Raw genomic sequence first — 21864 nt, 5'->3', positions numbered from 1 at the left:
GCAGTACACAGTAGTACGTTTTACTGTTAACCGAGTACAAATTAAATTGTGTTTTAGGGCTTTTTGCATTGGCATGGGATTAACCCGTTTACAACCTTTACAAACGTTTTCCGCAGTAACCGTAGTCTCTTCTAAATGCAATAGTAGAGCAAAAACGGAAGGCAAAACCACCAAACATTTTTCATTATCAAGCAGATGTTGATAAAAGTAATTAGAGAAAGCACCGACATGTGTCAAAATATACCATTATTGATATTAAAAAATAACAAATGATTGATATTGTATTCATCTACACGTATGATAATGTAGTAAATGAATCAGCACACTAGTTTTGCCTTAAAAGCCACGATGGTTACGAGCTCTCTATCTTTCTTTCTCTCTTATTTTAAGTGTGGTTCTTTATTGGCAATTAGCACGAATGTAAATATTGTTTAGGAATGTGGTACTGATGGAGAGACACTGAAGGGGTCTCTGTAAATCGGAGAAATTAACGCCCCGTCCGAAAGGTTTCTCATTGGTCAAAGGTGCTGCCAGTCAGCGTTAACCACACACATACGTCATTTCTTTTAAACAGGAAGAAGATCGCGATAACATTTACATTTAGTCATTTAGCAGACGCTTTTATCCAAAGCGACTTACAGATGAGGAAACATTGGAAGCAATTATAACAACATAGGCAACAAAATACATAAGTGCATCAAACTAGTCCATTAAAGCCTAGCACAGTATACAAAGCTAAGAATAGTGAGGTTAGTATTTTTTTTAAGAAGGAAAGGGAAAAGAATTAGGATAAATCAGTCAGAGACGTGTTGACGGAAGAGATGCGTTTTTAGGCGTTTTATTAAAGATGGTCTGCTGATCTTGTAGCGATAATGCAAAGGTTTCAAACTTGTGAATTTCTGATCATAAGCCCTTAAAAACCAAATAAAGTTGTATTATGTGTTTTTGCTAAACTGCTTATTAATAAATGATAGAAGGAAGGCCTGACTAATAGCTGTCACTCATCTAGAAGCAGCTGTTATGTTTTATGATCATTTAGGACTGCATGTTTTTGGTTTACTTACATATACTATATCATAATTGTACTAAACGGTAGAAATGCCTTTTACAGTATGACATGTTGCTATTCTATCATGACACCAAGTCAAGCAATTATTTTGGATTTATAAAACGCCAAGTGTTATTTTTGAGACAGTGTACACCCTTTAAATAACAATTGTAAATCACTTTTGAGTGTGACACTTATCTGCTGTTCCCTAAATATCAGTAATAAATAGTTCAAATCCAACATGTGCATCCCATGTACCTTCATTTTATATTTACAATAAAACGCAAAAAGAACACCTGCTTCTTTTCGTTTTCATTTTAAATATGTGTATATGGTTTAGGTAATCTGATGTGATCAGTTTAATTTTTAATCCAATAAAATATGATACAAAACACAATTTATTGTACTTTGCACAATAGGGTTAAATCAAAAGCACACAGGCAGTGCTCCGATGCTACGTTTAACACAAGATTCACGTCGGTAAACGCCACTTTTAAAATAGGCACTAGTTTCTTTATAAATCAACTGTATATTATTGACTTCATGCTTAAAATCTTCGACACAAAAACAACACAGTGAAAAAGTGGATTTAGATGTAGGCCAATAGCGTTTAAGCCGATGTGGAAGTGAGAGCTTTCGCGACAAATTAGAAAAGACCTTACGCCCATTTCTACGACCCGCACCCGCAGACACCTCTGTCTCACCGCGGCCTGCAGGGGGACCAGCAGCCAAACTCCCTCTGTTCCTTCCTCTCGTTCCGTCAGTGTTGCCAGGTCCGCAGATTTGGCAACCCGGCTTCCCATACATATATTAGAGGCAGACATGGCTGACGGAGTCCGTACGCTGAGATACGTGTAGTTTGGTATATCTGTAACGCCTGGTAGATTTGACAGATATATGCATCCGTTGGATATGAAGGTGATTTGCAAGTTAAATCGTTCAGTATGGCAGAGGTGAGCGGGATTTTAATTTATATACAGTTATGCACGGCGTCTTGTAAATGAAGCGGTTTGTTTTGCCGTTGCCAGGCCGCTTGTTTGGAGTCTCCGAGGAACTCCTTTCTCATTGAACCTTTAATTTTCTTCAAGCGGCAATAATATAAGCGATTCTAATTGTTATTAATAAACCATATGTTATAAATCCAAATTAAAATGTATGCTAACAATATGTGTCTTCAGGGATTTTTTTGTATCGCTGTGTTTATGTCGCTTTCGTGCATGACAAGGGAGATTGACCGTAATAAATCCAGATTTACAGAATTAAAGACGGATATCTGAGATTAATTTATAGGATAGGATCGAATGTGAATGCTCTATTAGTTTAGTAACGTTAGCTCTTAGCACTGCTGCTACAGCTAATGTAACAGTTAGCTGATGGATTGTTTTATTTTACATAAAGGACAAGCTTGCTAATACAATTCTATTACCACAAACGATTTTTATACAAAACGAATCTATTATTTTGTCTTCTGCAGAATAAAGAAAGGCATACAGGCTTGGAATAAGCGTCAATAAATGATAAATACATTTTTATTTTTGTATATTTTAAATGTTACTTGACATGCCATGTTATATATAACATAACATCATGTGTCTGCTTACTGGAAACCATAACACAATTTCATTGTAACCTGTTGGCACTGTACTCCTTTTACAGTAGACTGAATTTCATTTCTATTTATATATTGATTTGTTTGTTTTGCAGGCTCTGATGCAGGCAGTACCATCACTGTGAACTAATACCCGACATATTAAGTCACCGCATGCACCAAAGAAATCCAGAAGCTGTCAAAATGTCCAAAAGCAAGAGTTCAGAATCAGTGAAGGTGGTGGTGCGATGTCGCCCCATGAACGATAAAGAGAAGGTTGCCAACTTCCAGAGGGTTGTCACCGTGGATGTCAAGTTGGGGCAAGTGGCTGTGCGCAACCCTCGGGCTGCGTCCTCCCATGAGCACCCCAAAGTCTTCACCTTTGATTCCGTCTACGACTGGAACTCCAAACAGATGGAGCTCTATGACGAGACCTTCCGTCCGTTAGTAGACTCCGTACTGAATGGCTTCAATGGGACCATTTTTGCATATGGACAGACCGGGACTGGAAAAACCCACACGATGGAAGGGGTACGAAATGACCCCGATAGAAGAGGAGTCATTCCCAACTCCTTTGAACACATTTTCACGCACATCTCCCGCTCGCAGAACCAGCAATACTTGGTTAGGGCTTCTTACCTGGAGATTTATCAAGAAGAGATCAGGGACCTTTTATCGAAGGACCAATTACGTCGTCTGGAGCTCAAAGAGAGGCCCGATACGGGCGTGTACGTTAAAGATCTCTCTTCATTTGTCACCAAAAGTGTTCGTGAGATTGAGCATGTCATGAATGTGGGCAACCAGAACCGCTCTGTTGGTTCCACCAACATGAATGAGCACAGCTCCCGCTCTCACGCCATCTTTGTCATCACTATTGAGTGTAGCGAACTGGGTCCCGATGGGGAAAACCACATCCGGGTCGGGAAGCTCAACCTTGTCGACCTGGCTGGAAGTGAAAGGCAGACCAAGACCGGTGCACAGGGTGAGCGCTTGAAAGAAGCCACCAAAATCAACCTCTCCTTGTCCGCTTTGGGTAATGTCATCTCAGCCCTGGTGGATGGAAGAAGCACCCACATCCCGTATCGTGACTCCAAACTCACAAGACTTCTACAAGATTCCTTGGGCGGAAATGCCCGAACGGTCATGGTTGCCAATATTGGACCAGCGTCCTACAACGTAGAGGAGACATTGACAACGCTCCGCTATGCCAACCGTGCTAAAAACATCAAGAATAAGCCCCGGGTCAACGAAGACCCAAAGGACGCTCTTCTTCGAGAGTTTCAGGAGGAGATCGCACGCTTGAAAGAACAGCTGGAGAAAAGATCTGGCAAGAAGAGGAGAAAGAGGAGGAGAAGGAGGTTCGGAGAGGGAGGAGAAGAGTTGGATGATGGGGAGGAGGATGACGATGATGATGAGGAGGAGGAGGATGATGATGAAGAAGGAATGGATGGGGACAAGAGCATTACGGATTATTGGCGGGAGCAGCAGGACAAGCTGGAAAAGGAGAGGAGAGCCATCATGGAGGATCACAGCCTGGTCGCTGAGGAGAAACAACGGCTGCTTAGGCAGAAGGAGAAGAAGATGGATGATCTACGGAAAGAGAAGGAGGCTTCCGAGATGCTGTCAGCCAAAGTTAAAGTAACAAAGACCTTTATTTACTCACCCTCTTGTCATTTCAAACCTGTTTGACTTTCTTTCATTTGCAGAACACAATCGAAGATATTTTGAAGAATGTTGGTTACCGAACAACAGCAGTGCCCATTGATTTGCATTGGTTTCTTGTCCATGCAATAGAAATCAATGGCTTCCGCCGTTGTGTGGTTACCAGCATTCTTCAAAATATCTTCTTTTGGGTTTTGCTGGAGAACAAAAGAATGATTAATTTACTTTAAGAATTTTTAAAGGGATACTTACTCACCCCTCAAATTGTTCCAAACCTGTTTAAATGTCCTTGTTTTGCTGAACACAGGAAGAAATTAGGAAAGATTTCAGATTCCGCCCCCCATTGACTCATTGAAAATAAAAACTATGGGAGGTCAATTGGGGATGAGATCTGGCATTGTTTTAAATATCTTCCTGTGCGATTAGCAAAACAAAGACATTTTTACAGGTTTGTAACAATCTTAGGGCGAGTAAATGATGACAGAATTTTCATTTTCAGGTGAAGTGCTCCTTTAATTCGTGTTAACACACCATTAACAACCCTTATCTTGGCTAATATCATCAACATAGTTTAGTTCAATCAGGACATGCATCTGGCTTATCCTATTTTTGTCACTTTCAGGCCATGGAGAGCAAGCTGCTGGTTGGAGGAAAGAACATCGTGGACCACACTAATGAGCAACAAAAGATCTTGGAGCTGAAGAGACGGGAGATAGCAGAACAGGTAAAGTTGACGGACTGTACATGTGCTATATAAAGATTGGGCTGGACATGTTTCAACATTTCAAGGTTGTTTCAAACTACACAACTATTTGAGCCTCCTTGTAGTATAAAATTTGGATATAGATATTATAATAGATATTATATATTATAGAGGCTATGGACGTGTCGTCACTTTACCAAGTGAACTCCACGTGAGCACGCCAGAGAGTGCCCTCCTGGGTGGCAAAACGCTCCACAAAATGACTGCTTACAATATCAGGAAACGCAATTCCTCGCAACATTTCAGTGTCCAGGTACACCTGATTCCTAAGTAAGTCGTAGTGAAGGCGTAATGATCACAGTCAAGTCTAGCTACGTGTAATTTCAGCAAATAATTGCGTGTCTTAGTCACTGATTCTTTGTTTCTCCTATTCTCCCTGTCATTTTCCTGCATGTTTTACCACTCGGGGAACGTGCCCCGGCGTGTTCACATTGGAAAGTGACGTCAATGTATACCCTCTATTCTTGGAAACTTGATATGTGATGATGGCCAAAATGCTTATCAAAGCATTCATTCCTATATTTTCCTGATCCACATTTAGCCAGAACTTAAAAAAAACTCTGGTGCAGTTTGTTGTGTTTTAAGGTCAAGATAAATTTTATATTTGACACTTTGCGTGTTAACACTTTTACCTATAGTATGATTGGGCATCATTCATACTTGTATAATGTGTGTTGAGCAGAAAAGACATGAAAGGGAGATGCAGCAGGAGATGGACTGTCGTGATGAGGAGACGCTTGAGTTGAAAGAGACATACAGCTCACTGCAGCAGGAGGTGGACATCAAAACCAAGAAACTTAAAAAGGTACGGCATGTGTGCAGACGGTCTGAAGCTCAGAAGTTCTGAACATGGTTTTGGAAATATTTTTGTAATATAATAATATTAAACGATGCTTGAAATGATTTTGGTGCTGGTGCATGTGATCAGATGTATTTTTGGCTCTAGCTGTATAAAAAAAAAACAGGACGTTTCTCATTTCACATCTCACATCATTGTCCTTTCAGAATCATGAGCAGGACATTGCTGGGTTAAAGCATACACCCCACCTACTCTGTGTTTTTCTCTCTTCTAGCTGTTTTCCAAGCTGCAGTCAGTGAAGGCAGAGATTCAGGACGCTCAGGATGAGCATGTTAAATACAGACAGGAGCTGGAGCAGACCCAGAATGAGCTGACCAGAGAGCTGAAACTCAAGTATATAAACACAATATCAGCGTTTATACCATATTCCCTCGCTGTTCTGTTTATAGAAACAACACTTACAAATTCTTTATTGCATAACACTTCCTCTCTTTGCTTGCTTACTTTGCTTTAGCCTTAATGAACAGCTTCTACTTTCATTACCGGTTGGAAAGTTTTAGAGTATTATATGATAACTAGACACATTTAAATTTAGCAATATTATGCACTTTGTATGTTTTGTTTTTAATTTAAATAAGATCTAAACGTAATATTTTTTTTCACAAAAGTACAACCTCGCTTTAAAAGACATTTTTTTTAACCCACTGGAGTCCTTTAGACCAGAGGTTTTCATACTGGGGGCCTCCAAAAGGTTACTAGGGGTCCCCAGAAAAGTTGAAGGGAAAAAAATCAAGCAAAATTTTTTTCTAGTGACTGATTTGTATTGAAAATGTCTCTTCAGGGTTATGTACATCCAACATGTGTCGCCAACTATTTATATTTGGAAACTATATATTATCTTGATAATATCACATTTACTATTTATCCAAGTCAAATGTTTCTTTACACATAACATTAGAAAGGGTGTCCCTCACAAAAGGTTCATTTTATTTGGGGGTCCTTGACATCATAAAGTTTGAAAACGCCTGCTTTAGATTTCTTTTTAGTGATGGATGTATGTGAGTCCCATTCACAAAGATGAAATAACATAATTATTTATACACAATTGTTTTTTTTATTCGATAAAAGGAAATCAAATACATCTGTCTTGACACGAGGAGCAGTAAATTAAAAGAGAATTTCTTTAAAATAGTTAGGATTTGCCGTGAGGATGCAGCGGTGCACAATTTGTGTCTGTGTAAGATGTACAGGCTGAATTTGAAAAGTGCACCTCTAAAAGCACTCAGGTCTGAGACTTGCTGATGAGACACAATGCCTGATAACCTGTACTAAGCAGAATGGACTACCTCAATTCATTAAAGTCTTTGTGTGTGTGGAGTGTCCATTAGGGAGGGGATTTATTTGACAGGCTGGTTTTGAGTACCATAAACGGATTTGGTGTTTAACATTTGTGTTCTACCCAACAGACATCTGATCATAGAGAACTTCATCCCACTGGAAGAGAAAAACAAGATTGTGACGAGGGCCATTTTTGATGAGGAAGACGACACCTGGAAGATGGCGCCTATCACTCGGATTCAGAAGTATGATGTATATCAGTATGGTTGGGAAAGGGACCGGCTGAGTCAGTGTCATTAAGTGTAATTCTTCACTGAAACTCTTAAAGAAAAAGTTCCACACTCACCCTCTTGTCGTTTTAAACGTGTTTTCTGCAGAAGAAAGGAAGTCATACATAAGAAGCAAAAGTCGCTGGTCTCCATTGACTTTATTGTATGGACCTGAATTGCAAGTCAATGGAGACCAGCGACTTTTGCTTCTTGTGTTTTTGGGGACCAATGTTTTTGGCTACAAACAGTTTTAAAATCTCTTCTTTTGTGTTTGTGGAACAAAGGAAATCACAGGTTTAAAATGACAACGGGTTGAGTAAATGATGAGGCAATTTTAAATGAAGGGACTTTTGGAAGGCTTGTTGCAGAGATGTGGTGCAAAAATATTCACTGTTGTTTTATCACTGTCTTTTTCTTTACTAGTGATCAGCAGATGATGAACAGGCCGGTTTCTGCAGTCGGGTACAGCAGGCCTCTGAGTCAGCACGCCCGCATGGCCATGTTGATGCAACCTGATGTCAGATACAAGGTGTGCTGCTGACACAGTTCCCATAATCCCACAACACAAAAGCTTTAGTTCCAGCTTCCTCATTCGAGTATATTTTGCTTTCATATTTTATCTTCATTCTATGTTCCAGGCTGAAAATATCTTGCTGTTGGAGCTGGATCTGCCCACACGAACCACTAAAGACTACGAGGGGCCGGTTATAGCGCCTACAGTCGCTGCAGCACTGGAAGATGCTCTGAGGGAGGAAGACGAGATCCAGGTGGATGCCTCTGGCTTCCATTCCAGCCTGGGTTCAGGTCCCGGCCTGTGTGCTTCTGCAGCTGGGTTCTCCAAGAAACCAAAGTCTGGGTAAGAACTTATTACATCCCACTGCGTTGCTTTTTGTTTTCTTTGCCCATAGTTATTTTTCACCTTCTTTTGTTTGTTCTTCTTTAATGTGCATATCATTTTTCCCATAATCCTTTCACAGCCGCCCCAAAACTGGCAAGAAAGCGAACGTCCCCTCGTCGGCTCACAGCCCGTCGTCTGGCTCAGGGTCCCCTCTGTATCCGCAGTCTCGCGGGCTTGTGCCCAAGTGAAACAGCTTCTCTGTGAAACCCTAGACCCATCCCCCGATGCGTTTGGATTGCAACATTGTTCTCTATTCTGGGGACCAAAACAATCACAAGTAACAATGGGAAAGTTTGAAAGGAAGTTAATGTATCAATTAACATTCAAATGCTTGAAGCCTTATGCTTGTTGTGTTGTAATACAACCAATGCAAAACTGAACAAAGATGGCAATTGGAGGTTTTAAGAGCTTTGAAACTACCTTAATTTCGGAGTAGCAAACACAAATGTCACAGATTGTAATGTCTTACAATTCACAGAACAATGGAGATGAAATGGATGTAGTTGGCACTTAAGCAAAATGTAATGTGTTTTGTGTGTGTATTAATGTGTGTGTGAGGCCTTCGAAAGGTTGAGACAACAAATGGTCCGGACATTGTGCCCGTGTGTGTATTAAATGTGTTGTTTGTGGGAACTGTTTTATGTGGGTGCCAGAATGTCTAGTTGTAATTTGGTCCTGGATATTTATGCTGGTTTTGTACACACAAGCACTGTATTGTTATCTGACAAGAGAGTAAGGGTGTTACGTCATTGGCCAGGTCCCAAAACAATCTCTAAGACGATTTGAAAGGAGCAAGGCTGTGCGAAGAGGTCAGAGAGATGTTCTTCAATAGGCTGCTGTTGCAGTCAGCGCCGTATCCAGTAGATACTGTGTTTTTTCTTTGTTGGAAAGGGAGAGGTGAGGTTAAAGGTTATTGTGCACCGAGCATATCAGGGTTCTAAGGTGCCTTAGATTCTCATTTAATATGGAAGTCAATAGAACTGAGAGTCCCTTGACCTGATCTCTGAATATTTCAAATGAACAGCCCAGTTCGTTGACATGCCTCCTCTGTGTCCCTGCCATTTTTTTGTTGCATTTAGTGGGTTTTTATTTAATATCCAGTTTTTCACATTGTTTGCAAACAAACAAAAGATTTGTTTTCACAGTCTTCAGCAAATAAGTCTTATAAGTAATACATGGAATGTCCCTCCTTTAACTTTCCCTTGATGGTAATGCCATTGCCTGCTGCTACTGTGGGTTCTATTCCCCTTGTGACAAAACATAGGGTATATGTATATTAAGACATGTAGGTAAATATTTCTGCATTATCGTTTGCAGCTGTATTAAAAAGAATAAATACAGTCTTAGAGTAAAATGTAAAAGGCTAATTTATTACAGCAGTACTATACAGTTTTATAAGCAATTGTAGATAAGTTTATAATGGTCTTATTTTCTTTGTTTAGATTTGTATTGTTTATTTTTTAATGTTTTATTTAAAGTTCTGTACAAATTTATTTTTGCATACAAGATTTAAGTGTCATTTTCACTAGCTTTAAGTAATTTCTTCTGCATCATCAAATATTAAACACGCCGCTTGTAAGAATCTGTATTCCAAATCCTGATGCTAATATATAATATTTGGTCATTAAATTGGCCCGATGTTTTAAACATTTATAATAATAAATTTCGAATTTTATAATTGAACTATGTAATATTTACATTTGACTCCTCCAGACTGTACTGCTATTGCATAATCATTCCTTGTTGTTACATACATTTAAAATATTGATGAGCAAGACTTAAAAAATACATCAAAAACATCACAGGCTGAATGAAACTGCTTGTTAACAGTCCAATACTCAAAAAAGGATTCACGTTTGTCCATTATATCCAGTAATGCATGAGTTCAAATATTAAGGCTTATAAGCAACCACTCTTTTGCACTTTTTTCTACCAAAATGTTTGTGAATAAAAATGACTTCTTTCAGTTTAGAACACCCAAACTCATTTTGTAAATTAAGGATGATGTTTGGTGGACTATTTACTAATTTTCCCCTTTTACTAAAAACCCAGATATTCTATTCCTCATGATCTTGTAATATAAGACCTGGGCTACTAAATCCTGGCGTGGCTTACAGAGTTATAATGTAATACTGGGTTTTAAAGCGAAAAGGTTAAAAATAAACCAAAATCTATTGAAAATCAAGGTTCAAATCTGTCTTCTTACCTTACCCGGATTCGCAACGGTAAGCTTATAATCATTTATAGGTTTGATTTCATTACATTTCGTAAAGAACATAAAGTAAAACCTGCAAATATTTTAAACAGAGATGGCTATAGAGAGGCAAAAGTTAAGAAATGCAGCTTTAACTTTGCAATCAGTGATATATAATACATATATCCACACACACACACAAATAATATTAATTCCTACATGTAATATCCTATCATGTTTGTTAAATAATATAAGTAAAAGTAGTATACGATGAAAAATGAACCATTATTTTTTCCAGTGTGCAAACTCAAACTTTATTGAATTATTTATTTACTACAAGCACTCAGTCTTTTGAAGCAAACCCTAGTTGATGTGCATGTATTTCAAATGAGCAAAATAATTAGCTGATTATGATGATAATATCCACGATTAAAGGGCTAGCTAAGCATTAGTATAATCAAAGACAAATAAAGAAAAGCAGTTGCACCCAAAACTCGGTGTAGAAATCCATTCCTGGGTTTGCCAACTACAATATGGTCAGAGTGCTCCAACCAAACGGAGGGACTTTCAAAACCACGGCCATGTACTGAAAGCAGATATTCATTTTTTCCCATATTTTGGGTTAAAAATTAAAGTTGACGTTTTGGTCTTTTTCTGTCTGAAAAAGAAAAACTTCTAAAATATCTTACGGTATTCCTGAGCAGGATCATGGATTCTAAGCACAACGACTGTAATTTGTAGCATGTAGGTGAACAACAGTGAAGGCTGTCAAAGGATTAATAGCGATTAATCACATCCAGAATAAAAGTTTGTGTTTACATAATATATGACTGTGTACTGTGCATATTAATTTTGTATTTATAAAAACATAAAGCACTTTGAAAGGATTCATGTATCTGACAACAACAATTACACATTTGTGATTGCTAATAAATAGAATTTCTCAAAACAAAATTTCACTGCGTTCCATGTGATCTTTACAATGAAATTGCTTGTGATACGATGAAATGATAATGTATACCATTACTTGTATCTGAGGGCTGATAACCGAGGCCAAAAATGACATCCGCCGAGTGTGAAATAAGGCAAGATGACATTAAATTGCCCGTGTCAAACATTACAACCGGCAACGGTAATCAAATCAACATGATGTGATACGATACGATGCACGCTCTACCACAAATCTGAATAATGACATGCAGAGACTGTTAGTTACTTTAGAAGAGTGAGGGTAAGAGTTCAACACCGAAGGGACAACTTTGGGGTCTTGTTTAAAGCTATAGAAAAATATTCAACTCTTGGGTCCATCATATCAATCTATAGAACATCTCAAAGTGATGCTCCTCTAAAAGAGCTTGATGCAGCAAGCCCACGCAAACCCACGCAATGCCCACAGGGAAGGCAGGCACGGTGGATCATCTTAACTGAGTGGAAAGCTGAAATGATACAGGCTCAAATTTGAGCTCGGGCGATTTTTCAGGAAGTCTAGCTCGGTCCTTCACTTCCATTTCTGTACATCCAGTTGCTTTTCTTGTCAAAGGGATATGGATATCATGATTGCATTACCGGAGGACTTCATTGTCATGCTAATCCAATTCGAGAGGTTTGTTGAGGAGGAAGAGGAAGCCTTTTCTTTATGCCTAATCGCCTTAGCGCTACACCGCTCCTATTATGTCTCATTACGTCTCATTATGCTTCATTTCTCTCTGTAATACAGCAGATACATCTTCAGTGGCTCAGGTAATGGGAGGCTCAGAATCTTCTCCCTCAGAACGTTAACAGGAGGCTCCGTGCGGGCCGCCCCACCTGTGCTTTTCTCATCTTCGGTACAAACGCCTCCCTCCTCGTCTTCTTCCGGCAGGTCTTCTCTCACTCTGTGACAACTTCTTTCCTCCTCCTCCTCCACCTCCTCTTCTTCCTCCTCTACTCCGCCGGGGTAGTTGCAGTCGTCCATTGCGGTGGGAATCATGGAGTCGTGTAGGACCACTGAGTTGACGCACTGCCTGTAGAATCTGCGACAGAAACGCCGCCGTTCGAAACGAGGGCCGTAGCGGTGCATGGCCCGAGCCCCCGGGAAAGACACGCGTCTCTTCGTACGTCCTTCCCCCATGTCTATAGGTTGACGCAGAGTGTGTCGGATAGCGATCCGGCAAAGGTCCTGCAAAGTCCGCACATCAAAAATGGCTGGAAGAAAAATGGAAAAAATATTTTGTTAATGTGTATGTTTTAAAGCAACACTGTGTAGTCTTTTGACCATACGATAATGTCTCTAAAATTATTTCTGTGGTAGAACAACTCTTAACAGGACAAATTCTACTTCCGCTTCTACCTGAACAGCCTCCTAGCGGCTACAACCACACTTTATGTTCTGTGTTCGGGTCGGTACGCACAGCCCTGCCCATCCCCTGCCTGCGGAAGAGTGCGAAAGACAACGTTTCTGCATTCGCCGGTTTCATCAGTTTAGTCCACAAATTCACGTGTATTGCGATGCCCATGGGGAGCCTTATAAATTACTTACGACACTGGTAACAGACAGTTGCACTTATCAACCACATGAGTGAGCTGTCAGCAAAAGTTCTATAGTTTTATAATAAATGTCTGTTTTGCACTGTTGTTTTTAAAATGGCAAGATTTTTAAACAAACTAAATTTTTAAAACAACCCATTCGCACTGAATGCAAAAATATGTACTCCAATGATCAGGTGTGTTAATAGTTGTATTTTTTTGGATGCCAGAAACCAGAATAGCATCTCTGACCTCTGAATACAAAGACCTTCATAACAAGTGTTATGAACAGGAGTTCATAATATGGCAAGCAAGTGCAGACAAAATGGGAATCTGTTTATTATAAATGTACTATGTCTAACTAGCACAATAATGTTACATCACATTTCAGGAGAATAACAGCCTCTCATTTAGGCTGGATTGTTTTTCGCATAACAAAATGTAAATGATATGAGGGAACATTTTGCTTTCAACCATGCACATGTTTATCAGAGAATGTCAACTTCACATCAAACACTTGACAGCAACAGTTTTGGTGTGAAACTAATTTGCGTTTATCATACATTTTTTAGTGTACTTACGTAAGGGGGCGCTTTTAGGTCTGCCGTTGACATTCTGCTTGGGCTGAACCAGTGGGGCGAAAGTCACAGCAATGATTTTCTTGGTCTCCCAGGAGCTTTGACCTGTGCGGGTGATCCTGGTTAACTGTAAGAGAGAGTAGCTTAGATAATAAGCCCTTGAGTCAGCAATAACTACTCTGTTTACAAATTGTCTTATGTAATTAATTCTTCATGTGTTGTGTGTGTGTGTACATTGATTTTGAGTTTAAATAAATTAAAATACATCAAAAACTGCAATGCACACATATAAATGTATAAATAAACATGTGCCAACCTTTTCCTCCAGGGGCAGAACTAGGATCCCGCCAACCTTCAACAGGTTCTTCATGTAGTCCTCATACTCTTTCTGGACTCCAGCACCACAGTAAACCCTGTCGTACTCTCTGCTCTCTGGTGGGATTTCCAGACAGTTCCCCAACACAAAGTTAGGCTCGCAAAACTCGAACCTGAAGCCATCAAAACAAACCTGACTCATTGAGAAATGCAATTCATTGACAATTAGACTATGTCCAAGTTATAACACGAATAATAGCTCACTTGTCAAAGATGTCACTGTTTTTGATGAAGAAGTCAAGTTTCTGATAGGCATATTCGACCACATCAGCGTGAAGTTCAATGCCATGATTAACACCAAATGGACCTGCGGGAATCATCCATATGATTTATTCATGTCATGTCACCACAGTTACAGTTTATGGCAAATCAAACTAAGTACCAGTGATCGAACTCCAAATTCACAAAAACACACTAAGATTTTACATAGGTATCTGCAATCCCCTGGGATCGAACCCACAACCTTGCATTGTTAACACAATGCTCTTACCACTGAGCTACAGGAAAGCTGTACAAAAGTTTCAAATCCTTCATTGTGCCCCAGAACTGTTTGTTTTTGTAAAATCTTCAAAATGTCTAACCTGTGTTCAACAGAACACAAAAGATTCCCCTACTATGGCAATGAAATATGCTTACATTATTCTTAATATCATTCTCTGTGTTTATCAGAACAAATACATTTATACAGGTTTGAAACAACCTGATGGAGAGTAAATGATCATTTTTGGGTGAACTGTCCCTTTAAAAAATATATATATTCATATTTAAGAAAAAAAATCATTACCTAGTATAAGGCCCACCATGGTGCTGAGATACCCCGTTCCACTGCCCAGGTTAAGAAAAGACAGGCCAGGCTGCAGGTCCAAGGCCTCCATCACCTCAGAGTAAATACACGGAGCAGACAGATGGAGGTTTCCATGCCTCCACGCCAGATCTTTATAAGCACTGTCACGAAACTCCTCCAGATAATAGTCAGCTCTGTCGATGGCTCTGAATGCTCTTTCCACCAGATCTGAACGGATATAGTGGGCTTCCTTAAGGTTGTCAATCAACTCATCGTTGTCCTCTCCCGCACTGACGGCTCCGCCCATGGTGACCGGAGAAGAGCTTCTAGAGACAGACCTGAGGTGTACCTACCACTATTTGAAGAAACACAAAGACGCAAAATTAAAAAAAGGAGAGACTTATTTTATTTTGCTTATGCTTTCCCTTTAAGACAATTAGATGAGACGGTTACATACAAAATGGGTGCTATAGCACACAACACTATTATTTATGCTAGTGTTGATCATTTGGATTTAGTTTATTCCTATTTTGACCTTTCCAGATTGATGATAAAACAGACAGATAACAACATTGATAAAGAGTGCCTAGCCTTTACTAGGTACCTGGACACCAGACACGTTCCAGTGACCAATCTTACTAAACACCTTAGCAACTGCCTAACAACCAGTCAAGATGAGTTTTGTATGGTCAAGCACTATCTGTATTTTCTTCAGAATTTTTTTTTATGATGCTGTAAAATAAATGCGGAATGGCCTGCAAAGCTGTAGAGATGATAATGAGCAATTCTGTTATGGATAGGTTATGGATGTGACGTATAAACTCTAAGAGAATGTTTTGTTACCGATATATCTGTTTATATTTTACTAAAAGAAAAATTTCAGTCTATGCTTGAGTTTTCTATGTAAAAGTGAAAAATACATGCATTAGGGATTTGACAAAACATACTTTACTTTGTAGGATTTCTGTGAATTAAAATGCACAAATCATAAGCAGTAATACCTGACAAATGGAGAAGGGATGGCTCTTCATCAAATATTTACTTTATTTTAATTTTCATGTGCCCATTTATGAGGAATACTGACTGTTATGGATGTGACAATTCTGAAAGCATCACTTACCTGACTATAGCCAAAATGCTTTAAAAACTTTGAGACTTCACATGGGCATGTAAACCATCAAACGCTGACATCTGTGCTATCCGTATGGTGACCTCCCCTGGTAAAACTATTTTTTTACGGCAGGGTCGGCATTTGCATGGACATGAACTACACTGGAATGACTTCAAACTCCAACATGTTTATGCATGAAGTTCATTCAAACTTTAGCACTTGAATTGATTCAATTTAATGGCTTATTTGCATAAACAAAGCACAGAGCAGTCCGGAAAGCAAAAATTCACTAAAACTAAAAATCTGCCAACACACATAGAATTACAATGTTCAACGGTGCGAAAGAACAAGAATTGGCCAGTGCAGTGCACAACGTTTAGTTTGATAGTTCGATACATAAAGTGATGTCATTAAAATGATCCTTTAACAAGCAAGTATGGTCAAAAACACTTTACAGCTACAGTCCTAAATAAAATATATTATGAGCAAGACTAGGGCAAACTTAATCCACCAGTGAGAGAAGCTTAACACATTCATACTTATTAAGTGCTTCAGTGTTGAATGTTTTCTATAACTCTTATGTGCATTGAAGGATTATGACCGTGCTCCATATTAATGTTATATAACAAGAAGAGAATAATTAAGTTACAGTTAAATCATTCATGACTCACAGCATGTCAGCGAACCCACACGACTGTAAACTCACAGTTTGTGCAACTTGCCCTCAGCTATTTCTCTATTGTTAGAGGTCAGACAATACCAAGTAAACTGTCGTGTCGCTGCAACTCGAGCCCTTGGCGGAACCTCCGTTTTGTTTGTTTGTCTTTTGGCAAGCAGAAAGACAGGACATTGTCTGACTTACTGTGGGTCAACTTCTGCACCTTGGAAAACTCAAATATGGTGCACTTCTATAAACACAGTAGATTCTAGCAGATGGGCTATAGGGGTCGTTGGGTACTTCGGCTATTTTGGACGAACGAACGTTAAGCATGTGACACCACAACACAAAGACACACACACAACCTGTCTGTCGAAGCTGAATAATATACATTTATTAAAACACATAGCAACACACACGAAACCACGTCATTATACAGCGCGTATCGGAGACAAAACAACGCGTAAAAGTGTAGACGGTCTCGCGGACAAAAACGTGACGCATGGACCCAAACAACTTACATCTAAATATAGCGCTGACGTCATTAGCATGTTGAAAACAATAACGCTAGCGTTCATATACAGGCCACGCATGCATTAAAACAATTAGAAACAGTTTAACACGAGGAGAAGAACCCCTGCAACAAGCGACGTAAACAAAAGAGTCACTGCCACTCTCGCTGCGCAGTCTTCATCTGTCCTTACCGTGTGAATACGGGCCACGGCGGTTGTGTCGCACAAACCTACGACGTCCATCGATTACATTAACACGTATGTTGTGAATTTCTCAGGGACATATTTTGCATTGGGCGACAATAACGCCTAGCTCGCCTGCGAAAAACTGACGCGATGTAAACATAAACCAGCTGACGTGCTGACGTCACACGCACGACGTCTCCGGAGAGCCACGGAAGCACAGAGTTGTTATATTATTTCTGTCATTTCTATACTTCGTCTTGTCTTGTGCGAGTTTGTAAAAATGCCCCCTAAATGTTTGAAAAACAAAGTGTGTTTATTGAATCATTGGACATTTTTTTTTGCTTAAGTATGTATTTATTCACTTGTTTTTGTGTGTTCGTTCTGGCCTTACGTATAAAATAAAGCAATACAACTGTTAATCATTAAAAAAGTAAATCCCTGTTCGAAAGGTCGAAGTTTGGAGCCGTCTGATGCCGAGGGATCCATGCAAATCTCCGGTTTGCTTTTATGTTGCTAGGACTTTTGTGTGTGGCAGTGCTCTCATGCCTCCAGCAGAGGGCAGAATATTAAAGGCTTTTATACACCTGGATGACAGTCATACTCCTGGAAATATCTTAAAAGATTAATTTCTTAGTTTTGAATGAGAAAGAAAGATAAAAACTAATGTTTGGACACACTTACTTTCGACAATTCTAAAAAGATTCACACAACATGAAGAGTTTGGCTCCAAAATTAAAAAAACATGTTTTTATTGTTTTATTGTGTTAGTTAGCTGTATTTATTTAGTTATTATGGCTTAAATTAAAACAAACCAACAGTAGTTTGATTGATATTATTTGGAATGCACAATAAAAAACATGATTTTTGAAAAGTCATCTCATTTCTGAACCAAACTCTTCACATGGGTTCATTTTCCAAGTAGTTATTTATTTTGTTTGTCAGTTTGTCTTACCTATATCTATCCAGCCTATAAAACAAATTTGAAGTGCAAACCTTTCTATCCAAAATATTCGGACAGGTGCGTTCCAACATGTACAAATTTAAACACACAGACACACATCATACAGTAACTCTACACTCAAAAAGATCACCATTATTAACTCTTTATTAATGTTTCAAATATATAACACTGAAATGAACGACACTTCCACAAAACAGACATTGTTGTTCTCTTTTAACATTGATATCAATGAGCACAGGTACAAGGGTACACAAACACGGTCACAATCCAAAACCAGCTACACACTTCATTTCCAAAGTTACCTGGAATCACGCACAGCCATAGCTTGTCCTGCTCTACAAGAAAGAAAAACCTACGGAAATGCTACAAAAGTGACAAAAAACATGTATCGCTGTGGAAGTGCTTATTTTTGGGAAGTACCATTTTTTGTCATTTTCTAACGGAGAATAATGTGGCTACAAAATCACCAGTAAAAATATCTGATCTCTGTAAAAAGGACTCAAGAGGACAAGCCCTGGCCGTGGGTTAAAATACATGTTTTTTGTCATTTGCTTGGAAATATTCATTCATACAACAACACGTCTTTATTACAAATGTACAGAATCCCATTGTTGTCAGAATAATGCCCTGTACATAAATGCTTCATCTGTTATACGTTTGATTTCAGATTCAATGAAATGACCCATCGTACGACCTGAATCAAAATCACAGTTTGTCACAAAGTGTTTGGGAAGTTTATGTTTTGTGATAAAAACATTTTTGAATATCAATTTCTGCCTATCATGTTCACTGCTTAACTGTTTTGTTTTTTGTCGTCAAAAGAAGGAAAGAAAAAAGATTTTGCCGTCCTGAGTGGGATTTAAACCCAGTCCTTAAATGTAAACACACCCTTTCCTGCAGTGAACAGAAGCGAGAAAAGGCACACATGAGAAACCACAGAGCTGTAAGCTACAGTACACAGAGAATGAGGGCCGTTTTGGTTATATCAGCTTAATGGGACAAACAGTGTCATTTCAACAAGGCTTCCGACTTGGATGCTATTACAGTTCCTCTCATAAAAATATAGATGACATAGGAACTCATTTTATTCGACCTGTCAAGTCAAGGTTACTCTTGGACACGCTGTACTTTCTTTCAGTATAATACATGTGAAGATGCAAGATGTAAAATATTCTTGTTGATACACACATTTTTTTACGTATGGAAAAAACACTGATGAAGAAAATATTTGGTGTGATGGGTAGTGAATACACATAATACAAACTTGCTACACTGCTCCAGAGAACATGCTACATTATTAGGCTGAATCTACATCTCACTATAACATTCATAGCTGCTCATCTTCTCTGACAGCGAGCATTTACAAAAGCATGCACCAGGAGGAATAATTCACACATGCTTAAAGGATCTCACGTCAGAAGTAATAAGCAGATATTAATGTTTCTTTTCCAACATAAAGCCTCTTTAGATAACAGTAGTGACATTTGAGCTGAAGATTCTCTCTATACCTCTATAATATTTTATAGTAGAAAGAAGATTCTGCTGTTATGCCTATTTCAGCTAAAGAAGTGGTTTTGTATTGAAATGCAACTCACATCTTTCACGTGGAAAGGTTACAGAGAACGAGGCGAATGAGTCCAGGAGAGGATTTGACATTCTATGAAAATGGACAAAGATTTATGCAACAAGCGTCCGCTTCATTCTCTGGTGTGAGGGCAAACCAATGACAATTTCGAACTGAAAACTAAACGTCTTTCATCTTTTCTGTTTATCCAAACTAAGCTTCTGAACAAATGTGATATAATAGTTCGTACTATACAGGTTTTTGTCGAGGTGACAAGGCAACAATACGTCCAGAAACTTCAGTCAGATAAGACAAGCCTTAATAAGGTGGCTCTTGATGTTAAATTGAACAAGGTTGAATCAACCCCCGTGGTCTCTGCATCAAAGGGCATTTGACATTTCAGACAGTATACAGAATCACATGAAACAACAACAAGACAAGCAAAAAGACATTTGCAAATGTGTGTCGCAATTTGTTTGGTGCAATGAACAGTTTTCTGTTAGCCAACAGCCGTATTTTCGCTTCCTAAAATAAATAAACACACGCACGGAAAACCATTTGGCTGAAAGGTCATTAGTTGGCATTCAAGATTTTGAGATTTGGAATAGTGCACACATGTTCTGTCCATCACAATTGCTGCTATAATAGCAAATGAACAATATGGTCGCTGGGTACCATTTTAGCAAAATGATAAACGCGCTCTATTGGCAAAATGTTGATGATGTCATTTTACACACTTGTCCAGTGTGGTTTGTCCCAACGGAACTGCACGACACCGTACAACACCACACTAAAACAGATCAGCACACTACAATTACAGTCTCATTGAACACTATGACTAACCTGTAAACCATTGTCCCATTAATGTGACTAACATAGAGGCCCAGTGAGACCAGAAAACGGCTGAAAAATAGGAAACTCTACAAACATCCTTTTATCCTTTGCTTTAGAAATAGGTACGTTTACATTTTATAAAACACACGGTTTCTTGCAACCACAGTAAACTGGGTCTTTTTTAATATTTAGGTATCTATCGATAGTAGTAATCACAGCTTTTGGAAAGATATTGTTTTCGTTTAGCTATTATAAGAGAAAAAGAGTTAACAACTACACTGAAAAAATATATGTATGTTTATATACTATATATAGCTTTTTTGTCTTCTTTTTTCGTTTAAATACAGAATGAATATATTGTGTAGATATGGCCATCATGGCAAAGGAAGAAAGGCATCTGTCACAACCCCCACTTATGCCACGGGGTCACATGACCCGAGGGAAGTGAGGTCGCTGAATGGGCGGAGTCGTTAACGAAAGCACTGGTCAGTGGCACTTTGTGCATTGAAGAAATAAAATTCTAGTATAAGGCTACACGGGTGTGACACTAGCTGTGTAAGGACATCGTGGTTCCAGAGTTTCCTTTGAGATGGTTGGTATTCACCTCCCGTTCCCCACGTGGCACAAATGCCCACCCCCTTCCCACGGTCCAAAAAGTCTCTAAAGATAATCATTTTAGCCGAGAGCAAAAATAATCCATTTGCGATTCGTAAGGGTCATTCAGGGGCGACAGTTTTTGGCCACTACAGAGAGCTTGAAGAGATAAAAAAAACAGTGAAAGAGGATTCACAGATTCCTCCTGTGAACGTCTTCCTGTTGAGATTGACGGGTAAGAGTCAAAGCCGTAGGTTCCACAGTTTTGGAATTGCTTTTTTCTCTTTACATTCCTATAAGAAGTAATGCTGGTATAAGGAAAACCCTCGATAATCATAATTTGTAATTCTCTTGTCCAAACATGTTTTTTGTCTTTATTTTTCAATCGCCAAAAGTTCTTCAAGACTACTAAGACTTCACAAACACACAGAGACGTTACAAAATAAATATGCATTACAACAATCACATTTTATAATTTCATAAATATTAAATAAATAATAATAAATAGAGATGATACTTCTCCCTCGGGATGGAAAGTTGGGTCAAAATAAAATGCAGATAGAGAGAGAGAGAGAGAGAGAGAGAGAGCGATAGATACAAAAATTATCAAAACATTATCGGTTAAAAATATTTGCACTTAAAA

The 21864-nt window shown here is 38.9% G+C and overlaps 2 protein-coding genes across 4 annotated transcripts; one reads left to right on the top strand and one right to left on the bottom strand.

Annotated features, from left to right (window-relative positions):
• Positions 1-1686: 1686 nt before the first annotated feature.
• Positions 1687-10860, top strand: kif3b (kinesin family member 3B). The gene is made up of 9 exons (XM_079477459.1): positions 1687-2001; positions 2753-4274; positions 4921-5022; positions 5744-5866; positions 6135-6253; positions 7327-7443; positions 7891-7996; positions 8106-8323; positions 8445-10860. Exons 2-9 carry the CDS (start codon positions 2811-2813, stop codon positions 8551-8553), a joined length of 2358 nt encoding a protein of 785 aa, XP_079333585.1. The 5' UTR covers positions 1687-2001; positions 2753-2810; the 3' UTR covers positions 8554-10860.
• Positions 10854-17468, bottom strand: pcmtd2b (protein-L-isoaspartate (D-aspartate) O-methyltransferase domain containing 2b). Of its 3 annotated transcripts, XM_079477462.1 has the most exons (7): positions 17275-17465; positions 14802-15156; positions 14222-14324; positions 13959-14130; positions 13646-13769; positions 12889-12968; positions 10854-12743 (listed from the first exon to the last, which is right to left on the bottom strand). In XM_079477462.1, the coding sequence occupies exons 2-6, from the start codon at positions 15106-15108 to the stop codon at positions 12901-12903; spliced, it is 774 nt and encodes a 257-aa protein (XP_079333588.1). In that variant the 5' UTR covers positions 15109-15156; positions 17275-17465; the 3' UTR covers positions 10854-12743; positions 12889-12900. The 3 variants fall into 3 exon arrangements, with proteins under 3 accessions (XP_079333588.1, XP_079333586.1, XP_079333587.1); XM_079477460.1 differs by lacking the exon at positions 12889-12968 and having other exon boundaries at positions 17275-17468; XM_079477461.1 differs by lacking the exon at positions 12889-12968 and having other exon boundaries at positions 15922-17465.
• Positions 17469-21864: the final 4396 nt, after the last annotated feature.

Source organism: Barbatula barbatula (assembly GCF_947034865.1).
Source record: "Barbatula barbatula genome assembly, chromosome: 17".
In the NCBI taxonomy this organism is placed as follows: Eukaryota; Metazoa; Chordata; class Actinopteri; order Cypriniformes; family Nemacheilidae; genus Barbatula; species Barbatula barbatula.
Note: the sequence above shows the minus strand (reverse complement) of the source record. Positions and strands in the feature narration are given on the sequence as shown.